At 40.5% G+C, this 13,242-nt stretch overlaps 1 protein-coding gene across 2 annotated transcripts in view; it reads right to left on the bottom strand.

The window, feature by feature from the left end:
* Positions 1 to 13,242, bottom strand: part of PDE4B (phosphodiesterase 4B) — a 346,024-nt gene that overhangs the window by 79,541 nt on the left and 253,241 nt on the right. Inside the window, exon 6 of one of the 2 annotated variants that reach the window (XM_055306686.1) lies at positions 2,314 to 2,325. The exons of the other annotated variant lie outside the window; for it this stretch is intronic. Coding sequence (XP_055162661.1) covers positions 2,314 to 2,325 — 12 coding nt within the window. The remainder of the gene's footprint in view (positions 1 to 2,313; positions 2,326 to 13,242) is intronic. 2 annotated transcript variants of the gene reach the window in all.

Raw genomic sequence — 13,242 nt, 5'->3', positions numbered from 1 at the left:
AGGTTCCACACTGTAGGGTTTCCTCTTAGTTCTCTAATCATTCCATCTCAATCTTTTCCCCAATCCTGTCCTTCTCTACTGAGTATCTAAATGCTGTCACTTTCCATGGACATGGGTCTAGATTTATATTTTCCCTCTACATTCTCATTCATGCCCAGGGATTTATTCAAAATGTATGTGCTCAAAACTCCAAGTTTAGATCTTTAGCCTAACCTGTTTTATGCCTACATCATATTTCCTCTAGGATTCAAAATAACACTCAAAATGAGTAGCTCAAACCAAATCAAGAACTTCTTTCCCACCCCAGCTGCCAAAATTTCCTCTTCTAATCTTATCCATCTTAGTCAGGGGCACCCAGATCCATGCTGTGAGTGGCTTAAGCCAGAAGCTTGGATTTCATTCTTGATTCTTCTTTCTCTGAATGTTTCTACCTTCACCCCTTCCTATTTAATCCATTAGCAAGTTTCATCTCTTCCATAACCCAAATACATATCTGATGTCTGCTTCTCTCCATTGCTGCTTCTCTACCATTGTCAACTAAACAAGCATCATCTCTTACCTGATCTGTTTCAGTGTTCCCCTCCCTTCCATTTTTCTAATCCACTTTATTATCCACATTAATGTCTTGGTGAGCCTTAAAAAGTTATATAACATTTTCACCGTTTCTTGAGGGCTTCCTAATTTGCTTTAATATTGTCTTAACTCCTTACTAGAGCATACAAGGGCCTACAGGATCTGGCCCTCACCCCTCTCTGACCCTATTTTGTACTGTTCTCCCCCAATTCACTTCACTTTAGCCACACTGGCCTTCCTCAAACACACCAAGTTCAATACATTCTGTTTTAAACATTCTGCTTCTCTGCCTGGAATAGCCCCCCCCCCCCCTTCATTCTCAGCTTTCTGGTTTCAGGTGAAATGTCACCTCCCTGGAGAGACATTTTCTTATTTTCCCATCTCAACAACTTCCTTTCTTCCCCATTATTTTCTATAGCTGTGTCCTCTAAATATCCTTCAAAGCACTTATCCAAACTCGTTTATTTTCTTGTGTATAGTTGGTATCTCCCTCCTGATCCAAAAGAGAAACGGTCCATTTCTATTTTACTCACCAGTACCTAACAAAATGCCTGATATACAGTGGAGTCTACATAATACTCACTCAATAAATGAGTGAATAAATAAGCAGTCATTCACATATTAATGTAAGCATTTGAAAGCATAGAAGTGAAACAGAGCTTTGGACAACTCACTTAAAGAGCTGGCCCATGACAAATTATTCCCCCAGAGAGTGGTGCCAAGTCCTGTTGATAATGGAGCATCTTATGACTATGACTGGATCTTTCCTTCTTCCAGTTTATGCAAATTATATGCCTTCTCTGTGAACTCCTTACCCCTATTTAATTCCTAGCCAAGATCCAACTTAACTCTTTGTCCTTGATGAAACCCCTCCCCATAATTCTAGCCCGAAAGTCTTCATGATCCTCAGAAAAACCTACAGTACTCACTTAATATTTATATTTCATCTTGTGCATTTTTTATGAGCTAAGCACTGCCTCAGGAAATGAGGATCAAATATAAAGATCTTTGAACTAACATTTATTCAGCATCTTTTGTACATTAAGTATTTTATATCAGCACTCATATTATAATTACATAATTATAATATTAGCACTCACTCGTTCTCACTACAAACCCAATTTCCATTTATTTTTATTTAGCAAATATTTTCATAGCACAGACTGCATACCAGGCCATAGTTTAAGGACTATACAAATGTTAATTCATTTAATCCACATAACAAACCTAAAGGATAGGTAGTATTATGATACTTTGGGACTCCGAGGCAAAGACAAGATATTTGCCTAAAACCATAGAACTAATAAATGGTAGGCCAGAATTTGGGCCCAGGTATGAAGCTCCAGAGTCTCCATTCTCAACCATCATTCTAAGCCACCTCTCAATTCCTATCAGGTAGGTATGATTACTTCTCTTTCCAGAAAGAACTTGGGACTCTCAGGTTAACCTTGCTAGGAATACATAGTTAATTCACGTATTCAACATCAAATGTTTATAGAGTACCTTCTAAATGTTAGGCACTATGTAAAAGTTCTGAGATACACAATGTTTGAATAGACTTGTCTTCAGGGAGTTTACAATTCAGCGGACAAGTGGAACAGTGTGGGATTTAGATTTAAGGGCTTTTTAACTGTTAAATTCAGGATGTGTGACCTTTCCAGGATTCTATTCTCATAGAATTCAATCAAATTGTTTGGGTTTCAAGATGATCCCTCAAGGAACAGGTGGTGGAGTTGGGACATCTCCAAAAGGCTTCCCTGAGGAGGAAGGCACCACTCATCACTTATTGTTACTTAAATGGTGAAATGTTTCACATTTAAATATCATTCTTCAAAAAAAAAATATCATTCTTCAACTGCTCACTGCAATCTCCTTGAGGACTGGGACTCTAACTTAACATTGCTCATAGTGTTTGGGACGGTGTGCTACACACATAGGGTCCAATAAAGAGATCTCGAATCGTGACTGGTTGAGTTCTTAAAACAGTGAACAAAGCTGGCAGTCTTAGTTTTGCTACGTGTAAGATTTCTTCAGACTTGAACACTTACTTACCATGGCAGACATACACTAGCTTTTCCTGGCTCTCTGGGGACTGTGACTCAAAGAGTGAATGCCATAAAACCAGGAGGTGTTCTGAATTTTCACCTTACCACATGGCCTAGGTCCTTTGCACTTCCAGATTCAATATTGTCTTCCCTAAGGAACCTCACAGCCCCATCCGCTGCCACCAAGCCCTCTGGAACGGGGAGTCCTGCCTTTATGACCACAAATTGTCCTGTGTTTATGTTGCCAAAATAGGCAAACTGGATTCCCACATTTTTTTTCACTGGTGCAATGGGAAGCACCAGGGCCTTGGTCCTAGGAAATGATGAAAACTCAACCCAGATGTATACAGAGCAAACACTGCTATTTGCCACACTGTCTTGTTTGTTTTGGAGGAAAGTGGATTTATTAATAATAAAGTTTCACCATGTGGCAGGCACATCTGTGTTACAAAGTATCAGTCATAGAACGTAACTCAGGAAAAACCCCATTAAGTCACCTAGTCCTGCATATGCCAAGGCTGTAGTCTACATTTCTGTCTTTTGAGATTTACCAGCATTTCAGAATAAAAGATGAGATGTTAAGAGCAACGTCTCACCTATGATTCCAAACTACCATTAACGATGGTGCTCATGGTGGGAAAATGGAAAAGAAAACACACACACAAAAATCTCAAATCCTCAAAGTTTCAATTCATAGCCCTGAGTGGGGTGTTGTCCCAAACTGATACAGAGAATAAACTGAGGAGGAGACTTCAATTCACAAAAGCACATGGTGTCTTCTGTGGAGACTCATGGCCAAAAGAGGAGAAAACCCTACATTTATTTATTTAACACTTATTTATTTAACCTTCTTGCTGGGTTGGGTTGTTGGATTTGGTTTTACATCCTGAATTACAAAATTTATGATGGGAACATGTGTCAGCTGTTTGCTGAAGGAAAGAAAGACTTCTGTTCTTTGTCTTTTCTCATAATAGAGCCAAGCATCCCACACCGTTTAGAGAAGTTAAAATATGTGAAGAGTAAGAGCATAACCCTTGCTTGGCTTCCTTTTCTACATCTTCTGTTCTTTCTTCCTGATGGTACCCGCCTGGGCACAATCCTGGTGCCTCCTGCCTGGACTGCTGTATAGCATTTATTCAGACTTTCAAACCCTCTGGCCAGCAGCTGCCAAAATCAGCATCAGCTAAGATTTTCTGAGACTCAATCACACACACCTGCTCTTTGCATACTGTGATCAAATATGTATCCTTTGCTTAATTTATTTGTCACAATGGGGCACAGTATGGATAGTAGCCAAGGGCATGGGCTCAAAATGAAGCAGAAAGAGTTTTTAATCCTAGCTCTACTACTTTCCCACCCAGCTTTATTGAGATATAATTGACATATAACATAGTGTAAGTTTAAGGTAAATGACGTGATGATTTGATACAGGTATTATTGTAAAATGATTACCATAATAAGGTTAGTTAACATATACATCACTCTTTTTTTTTTTTTTGAGAGAGAGAAAGAGTATGCATGGGGGTGAAGAGGCAGATGGAGAGGGAGAGAGAGAGAATCCCAATCCACACCCAGTGTGGAGCCTGACATGGGGCTTGATCTCACAACCCTGATATCCTGACCTGAGCTGAAATCAAGAGTTACACTCTTAACCAACTGAGCCACCTCCACTGCTACTTTTTAATGGAGGCTTTGGAAAGTCAGTATCTTTATCTGTAAAGAGTAATAAGAATAGAGCCTACTTCATAGTGTTTTTGTTTTTAAAATAACTTTATTTAGGCATATTTTTGCATAAATATATTTCACCTTTTCAAGTGTAAAAATTCAATAATTTTTCATAGATTTACTAAGTTGTGCAACCATCACCATGAATTAGCTTAAAAATATTTTTATCACCCCTCATGTCCCTTTACTATTAATCCTGTCTTCTGCCCCTACCCCACTTTCCCTGTCTTCATATCTTTGCTTTTCCTGGGTATTTCATGTAAATAGAATACAATTAATGGTATCATACTATATATGGTATCTCATGTCTGACTTCTTTCACTGAGAAGGATAGTTTGAGGTACATCCCTATCATATGTAGCATGTCTTCTTAGTTTTTTCCTTTTCACTGCTAAATAGTTTTTCATTGTATGGATATAGCATCTTTTGTCTATCCATTCAGGCGATGGGCAGTTAGGTCATTTCCACTTCTTGGTTACTATAAATAATGTTTCTAAGAAGACTTGCATTCAAGACTTTGTGTAGATATATGTCTTCAGTTTACTTGTGTAGACACCTAAGAGTGGAAGTGATGGGCCATATGGTACACTATGTTTAGCATCTTAAGTCACAGAGTTGTCTGAGGCTTAGATATTACATAGAAGGCCTCACTCAAAGCCCCTGGGAATAATGATCCATGAAAATTGCTGTTGTGGTTGTTGCTGCTATTCTTTGGAGAAGTTTCTACTTGTTTACTGTGTAGATGAGGAGGCTAAAATAAAGCTCAGAAAGGGTTACCAACTCACTCAAGACCACGCACAGTGGGATGCCTGGGTGGCTCAGTGGTTGAACACCTGCCTTCAGCTCAGGGCATGATCCTGGAGTCCCAGATCAAGTCCCACATCAGGCTCCCTTCATGGAGCCTGCTTCTCCCTCTGCCCATGTCTCTGCCTCTCCCTCTCTGTGTCTCTCATGAATAAATAAATAAAATCTTAAAAAAAAGACCACACACAGCTAATCGATGGGTGAACTAGAATCCTTCTCTTGTGTTTTCTGACTCTAAACCTGGCATCATTTCCTGCCATCATAGCCAATAACCACACAAAGTATCCTGAGGAGCGTAGTCCCCTGTGTAACAAATACTCCTGGCTCCTCAATGCACATGAAATAAAATCTTGATTTGTGTGCTAGGTATACAAGACCTCCTATTATTTTCCCACTGATCTTTCCTGCCTAATTTCCCTCCACACACCTCCACTCTATCCTCCCTTCAGGAATCTGCCAAGATGACTTTCGTTCCAAAAACTAAGCCCACACTCTTTGGCCCACTATACCTTTGATGGCGCATGATCTGGGTTCTTGAATAGTATTTCTCACTTTTCCCTTATGAACTCTTACCCATCCTTCAACGCAGAGTTCAAGTCATACCTCCTATACATTCCCACTTTCTCAGCCTAGTGACCTGTTTGAAATTAATCTATATTTTCTTAATGCACTTAGTTATAATAGGTAGTCAATGAACACACTGACTTGAGCTGAAATGACTGGAAAAAAAGAAAACAAACAAACAAACCCTCAGCTGTGTAATGAATGACCTAGCTATGAGAGGTACTAATTTTTAAAAATTCAATAAAAATAATTTGTAAAATGTCCAGGTATAGCAACACAGTGTTATTTGTTATGGATTACCTGGAGTAGAATCTTGTTCCTCACCACTTGGCTTCCTCTGTGTATCAAGAGCACTTTACTGTGTTTTGGGCAACTTCTTATCACACTGGATTGCATATCCATTTGTGTTTGCCAGCCCCAAAAGACTGTGAGTGCCTCCAGAGAAGAAACTGTCTTATTCATTTCTGTATACCCATTCCCCACCACAATGCTCGATTCATGTAATGGTGAGTACTCACTCAATGCTGAATGAATGAGAGGGTTAGTGAATGAGAGAATGAGCTGCTCTTTCTGTCTGACACAGATAATCCATTAAAAATTGGTAGTACTCTCTTGCCTGACATTTGAGTTCTAAAAGAGGGTTCTCCTTTAAAAAAGATTCTAATCTTCCCTTTGACCTACTGTTAATTCCACTTCCTCCAAATGGCTCATCTGAATAAGTCAATAAGCATATACGTAGACTATTTTCTTCCCAGTTCCTTCCTTTAACTCTTTCTTTTTTTTTTTTTTTTTTTTTTTTAAATTTTTTTTTAATTTATTTATTTATGATAGTCACAGAGAGAGAGAGAGAGAGAGGCAGAGACACAGGCAGAGGGAGAAGCAGGCTCCATGCACCGGGAGCCCGATATGGGACTCGATCCCGGGTCTCCAGGATCGCGCCCTGGGCCAAAGGCAGGCGCCAAACCGCTGTGCCACCCAGGGATCCCTCCTTTAACTCTTTCTAAACAAAAGCCACAAGAAAGGTTAATAGTTAAAGAGAAAAATTCTGCAAATTATATAAGCTCTAAAACACGGTGACTTTTCCTAAGTTGTCAGATTCTAACAAGGATCCAGCAGAGGCCTTCCACATAGTACAGGCATTGTAAAGAGTTGTGGAATAATTAGATCCAAAAAGATTTATTAAGTGCCAATGAACAAGACCCTGTTGCAACCTTCTAAGATTCCTGGCATGAGGGAGCTAACAAACATATAGTGGTAATAATAACAACAACTATGTATTCCATCAGTCATTACTCTATGACTGGCACTATTTCAAGTGTTTTATATGAAATAACTCATTTAATTTTCATAATAACTCTGAGAGGAAACTATTATAGACGAGAAAATGAGGATGAAGAATCTGAAGTTTACCAGTTTCAGAAGTAATTAGTGTAATAAGTAGTAGAACTGGGACCCAAGAAATCTGGCTCCAGAAACTTCCCATAAGAATGCTTCTAAGCTTAGGTGAGGGGCCTTGTGCCCTCCCTTCCTGTTTCCCCAGCACTCATAACCACTCAATGACCATTTGCTGTTAAACTGTGCCAACTGCAAGGCTGACAGGGATTAGGAAAAGAATAAAGATACACTGTGTTATCCAACAATAATATGGCCTAATATCAGGGTAGGAAGGGGTGGAAGAAGCCCAGGTTTGGGAGCCAGACCAGAGACCTGAGTTTGAACTCCAGATTCACCAATAACTAGCTCAGGGGCTATTTTTTCTCTGACAAAAAAATTATCTACCCCAACACCCACACACTACCATTTCTGGGCCAAAAGCCATTTTGGAAATCCAAAGACTCTGTAAGATTGGACTCTAGACTCAAAGACTCAAACTAATTCAAAATAAAGATGACTAAGTCTGAGGTTAAATGATTTACCTCAGGTCACACACCTGGTTGGTACTGGTACTAAAATTCAGTTTCCTGAGTTCCAGCTCAGTGCTCTTTCGTTTAAGTCACAGAGTTTCATTTGAGGTAAAGACGTTGAACAAAACGCCATCAGAAGCAAATTATTCAAAACGGGACTTTCCAGAGCCAGCCTGGAATTGGACAGCTGCCTCCTTGTGTTCAAGAGAGGCACACCCCGGTTTCACTATAGATCTGAAATCTAACTCTCTCCTTGTGATGCCAGAGCTGGGGATATCTTTTAAGCAGTGAGTAATGCTCTGGAGATAAGTCTCCTACTGCTCTCCTATGTCCTAAAAATTCTCCCTTGCCTTGTTTCCTTGTGGGGATGTCCTACTCAATACCAAAAATTCTTTTCAGTGAAGGGGACTTCTTCCCGGAAGAGAGAAAGACACTATCACCTTCCTGTTGGCTCAGTTCTTTCCTTGAAGGGCTTGAAGCACACTTTCTTTTAAATTCTCTATAGTTGTAGAATCTGGAGAAAAGAGTAGATTAAATGTAGCACAGGAAAAGGAGGGCATTGTTTGGAGAACGCCGAGTATGACTGGAGCAGGTGTAAGCATCATCTTAAGGGCTTGTATCCCTTGAAAACAGGTACCTGTGTGGGCATCACCTACAAGACTTTATGTACCTGATAGCACAGAGGACTAGTGCCAGGCATCTTTGGAGCCGAACAAGCCAGAGTTCAAATCTTAGCTCTTTCACTTACTAGCTGAGTGTTTTTATATTAATAGCTACCTTCACCAGGGCATGGTTTCAGTAGTTTAGAAAAGTGAGATAATAATGACTTCATAAAGGGTTATGCATGAGGAAAAGATTGCAGTTCCTAACAGCAAATCTTATGTTTAGCAGGGATTTAATATTACGTTAACCCTTCTTCCTCCTGTTTTGTAGTTGAAACAAATGTTTCAGAGTGAATTCTTTGAAAACAAAGAAAACACTTTGGGTATAGTATAGCATTAAAAGTGATTCGTCAAACCACTGTTCAATTATATATGCTCATAATGCAGGGAAAATCTCAGAATTGGCTGAGCCTGCCCTTCTTCTGAATAAGAGAATCTCATGTTAAACTTTCTACATCTATCTAGACATGCTCTTCTGGCAAGGCGCACAGAATGAACCACCTCCCAGGAAACACATTCCATTTTCTGCCAAATCTTTACTGGGCTAAATGGTTCACTGAGGCAAAACTTGTCTCTGCTATAAATTCTACCCAGTATAACCTGCCTTTGGTCTTTGCTCTGGCAACACAGAATGGTGAAAAGGGAATGTTTCCCCAATGCTGTTCCCTGCTAAAAATCAGAGTGACTCTCCTCCATAGAAACCCAAGAAGTAGAGGGTAATAAGTAATCCCACCAACAAAATCAGAAAATGAAATTGAAGGAGCATATTCCATCGCTGCAGAAAAAGAGGACACAAAGAGAAGTGTTTCTACAACTTGAGTATACCTGTGACTCCAGACCAAGCAAGATTTGGGAGAAAAGAACCAGCTGAGATGTCAATTCCTTGGATGCTAGAAAGTATCCATAGTTGATTCAGTTTAGTTACTTGCTGAGAGCAATTCCTTATCTAAAGGCAAATGGTCACAAGTCTGAGATGTTCTGGACAGAGGTGGTTATGGGCACCACCTGGCTCACAGTTAGAGTACCCAGGGAATCCCCCTGAGATGCAGAACTGCAGTGGTGAGAGCAGAGGCTGGGAGCTGTGGCCAACAGCTCTGCTATGTGCTCGGCAAAGGGGCTGGAGGCCTCATCTCTGATGTGTATGTTCTCAGTGGCAGGAACACAAGATGCAGAGAAAGCATGGACATGAGGAGGTGTTACAGTCCATGTCTGAGAAAGAAAGGGTCTCATGGATGACCTAGCAAATGGGGCTGACATCAAATTTCCTCAAGAGGAGATGAATGTTCCAGACCCCTTTCTGTGGAAACAAATACTATACATAAAGCGGATGCTCACCCCACTCCAACATATTTCTGGCCAAACTAACCTGTTTTTGAAATATTTCTCCCAACTGAGTTTACAGTAATAGTTTATAGTCTCCAGACACAGGGAACAGAATGACTGGCATTCTTGTAGAGCCGAAGCCCAAGATTTCTTTTCTCTCACTGCTGCTCAGCAGAGAGAATGGTGAGAATGTGGGGCATCTGTGGTGTCACCAACATTTAGTAGGTGTGTCACCACTGCCGGGGACTGTCAGGATGTTCAAAATACAAACACATTGCCCTTGTGGTCTTTCAAACCATCATACTGTTTTCAAAACAATTCTGTGAGCTGGGAGGAATGGTTATTTACCATGTTTTGAAGTAAAGTCTCAATTAGTCAGAAGGAATATAAAGATTTTTTATTCTCCTGGATCTTATATTTTGTGTGTGTGTGTAGAACTGGGCATAATTCTGGTCTGATATCCAGGGCAGGCTTGTTTATTTATTCATTGGTCCTTTTGATGATTTATGTGTCAACTTGTCTAGGCAATAGTACCTGGATATTTAACCAATATAGATCTAGGTGTTGTGAAGATATTTTGTAGATGTGATTAATATCTACAGTCAGTGGATCTTAAGTAAAAGAGATTACCTTCAATATTGGTGGGCCTTACCCCATCAGTTGAAGTCCTAAGAGCAAAACCAGGTTTCTTGGAAAGGAACAGATTCTGCCTCAAGAACACAGCATTAACTCCTGCCTGAGTTTCCAGAAATTTAAACTTGCTAGCCCCTACAATAACACAAGCCAAATCTTTAAAATAAATCATAAATATGTGTATATATATTCTCACACTGCTTCTGCTTCTTTGGAGTATCCTGACTGATATGATCTATATCTTCCGGTAGTTTTTTCTCTACACTTTTATTCCCAGATGGTGCAAACTCAAGATCAGATTCTGAGTCTTATTCAACTTAGCACTTCCCTTCCCCTTTACTTGGTAGGAGGCCACAATAAAAATTTTTAGCCTACAGAACACACAAATACTCAAACAGATGAAGGAACATATGCCAATGGCATAAAGAAAAATTATGTTTTTAAAAACCAATGCAGGACATGGATACCCCAATACAATATATGAAGGGTAGACAGGGCAGCCCGGGTGGCTCAGCAGTTTAGCACCACCTTCAGCCCAGGGCCTGATCCTGGAGACCCAGGATTGAGTCCCACGTCAGGCTCCCTGCATGGAGCCTGCTTCTCCCTCTGCCTATGTCTCTGCCTCTCTCTTGCTCGCTCTCACTCTCTTTCTCTCTGTCTCTCATGAATAAATAAATAAAAATTTTTTTAAAAAGAGTAGACAATTATTACAATAAGCAAGACTAATTGTAGGAGGCTTTCCATAGGTATGTTTGAGTCTCATTAAGAGGCCTATAGAGAAGGTGGTTTGGAGGTATGAGGGGCATGAAGAAAACAGCAAACCAGAGGGAAGCCTAGACACGATCTGCAGGTGAAGAGAGACAGACTGGTGAAATTTGCAATGCAAGAGGAAGAAATAATAGAAAACCAGGTCAGTGAGGACAGAGGCCCATTGTATTGACTAAAAAGGCATTTAAAGAACCCCTACTTTCCCCTAGGATTAAAAGAAAACCAACATAACAAACCAGCATGCATGCACATGCCCACACATGGCATAGAGCTGGCACAAGAGAGATTTGAAGGATTCCCTGTCGGGACAGGTACTCTGCACCGAGACGTAGAGCGGCTGTTGCCACTGAATGCCTCAGACTTCCCAGCTGTGCAAAGCCATGAAAAGCCTCTCCCAAAGCCTATGCATCACATTTAAGGTATGGGTTTGCTTCGTAGAACTGAGCCTCTGTCAGCAATGTAGGGGTGAAAAGGAAGTCCACTGGCCACAGGGTTACACTCTGGGCCAGTGGGACTGTCCTCCAAAGCCAGCAAATGGAGAACTCCGGAGGTTTCACCTGTGCCTTCCAGACAGCTAGTCCTGTAGTTTGAGGGAATGCAGCAGCTCTTTTAGGAGCCCACTTTTCTTTTTGTGCAGATGGCAATCGAGATTGGCAGCAGAGATCCTGAAGCATATTTTTGTCTCATGGACATTGTTTCAAGTTCCCCAAAGCTGGAGCAGCTGGGCAGTTGCAAAGTCATTCAGTTTCACCTTCCCCATAAGCTAATTTCGCCTTATAAGAATCTACTACTAGAAATCTACTCAAGAAAGTCCATTTTTGGGGATCCTTGGGTGGCTCAGCGGTATAGCGCCTGCCTTCGGCCCAGGGCAAGATCCTGGAGTCCCGGGATCAAGTCCCACATCAGGCTCTGTGCACGGAGCCTGCTTCTCCCTCTGCCTGTGTCTCTGCCTCTCTCTCTGTGTCTCCATGAATAAATAAAATCTTTTTAAAAAAAATCCCATTTTTTTCCATGAGCAAGTCAGCAATCTTTCTCTTCTTTTGCTTACAATTCATTGCACTACCTCTCTTTCACTGTCCTTTTCAATGACGTTTTCCAACAATTTTTTTTGAGCACCTGCCCTGTGCCAGGCACTGAGCACACAGTCTAGAAGTATAAGTAATCAAGAAAACTGGCCATTATAATACATTAAAAACATTAACATTTATTTACTGCTGTGTGTGGCATTGTGCTGAACCCTTTACATACATTAATCTAGCTCTCACGATGATTCTTTGCTGCAGATCTTATTGTTATCCTGATTGTACCTATGAGGAAATGAAGGCCCAGAGAGTGGAATTACTCACCTATAGTCATACAGAAAGATAGGAATAGAACCAGAGCTAAACTCAGCCAATCAGGATCCAGAGCTCACCTGCTTAGCCATGAAGGTGGACGGAAGGGGCAGGTGCCCAGTATTGTGCCAGAGAAAGTGCATGTCCTGGGGAGCCCACAGGAGGTGCCCACAGCCCAGACTTGTGGCTCAGGGAGCCGTGCTGATTTGAAATTCAAATCAGATCATGCATGTCAATCTTCTTCTCAAAATTCCTTAATGGCTTCCCTCATAATTTAGAATAAAATTCACAGGTTTCACACGTGGCCTACAAATGCTCTGCTCACTGGCCTTTCTCATTGCCACCCTATGGATCCAGACCTTAGACTGCAGCACCTGTAAGTTGTCACTTACTGTCTTTACCCACCCAGCTCCTACTCAGTGTTTAGGTCTCAAATTCAGAGTCATTCACAAAGGCCTTCCCTGTCTCCTAATCTGCATTAATCCCAATAATAACTAATGATAATAATAATTAGACCCAACACTAAATAATACTAGATGGTGGGCAGTATTCTAAATGCTTTATGTATAATAGTTTACTTAAATATTACAACAAGCCTAATGGTAAGTATTAATATTATTCCCATGTTTACAGGTGAGGCAATATTATAGTATTCTGTATTTTTCTTCATTATAATGATCAAATGTGTAATCGTGTATTTATTTGCTTAATATTTCCTGGGCTATCAGGTCGACAAGGCGAGGCTGTAAATGCTTTCTCTTCCCCATTGTATCTCCAGTGTCTAACACAGTGTCTCATCTATAGTAAGCATCTAATAAACATTATTGAATAAATTAATAAATGGATAACTACCATGTAGGAGATACTTCTTTTAAGATTTACACATTTTTTATGACTTAAATTGGAT

Source organism: Nyctereutes procyonoides, unplaced genomic scaffold (assembly GCF_905146905.1).
Source record: "Nyctereutes procyonoides isolate TBG_1078 unplaced genomic scaffold, NYPRO_anot_genome, whole genome shotgun sequence".
Lineage (NCBI taxonomy): Eukaryota > Metazoa > Chordata > Mammalia > Carnivora > Canidae > Nyctereutes > Nyctereutes procyonoides.
The sequence above is the reverse complement of the archived record's forward strand: the minus strand, read 5'-3'. Positions and strand labels throughout refer to the sequence as shown.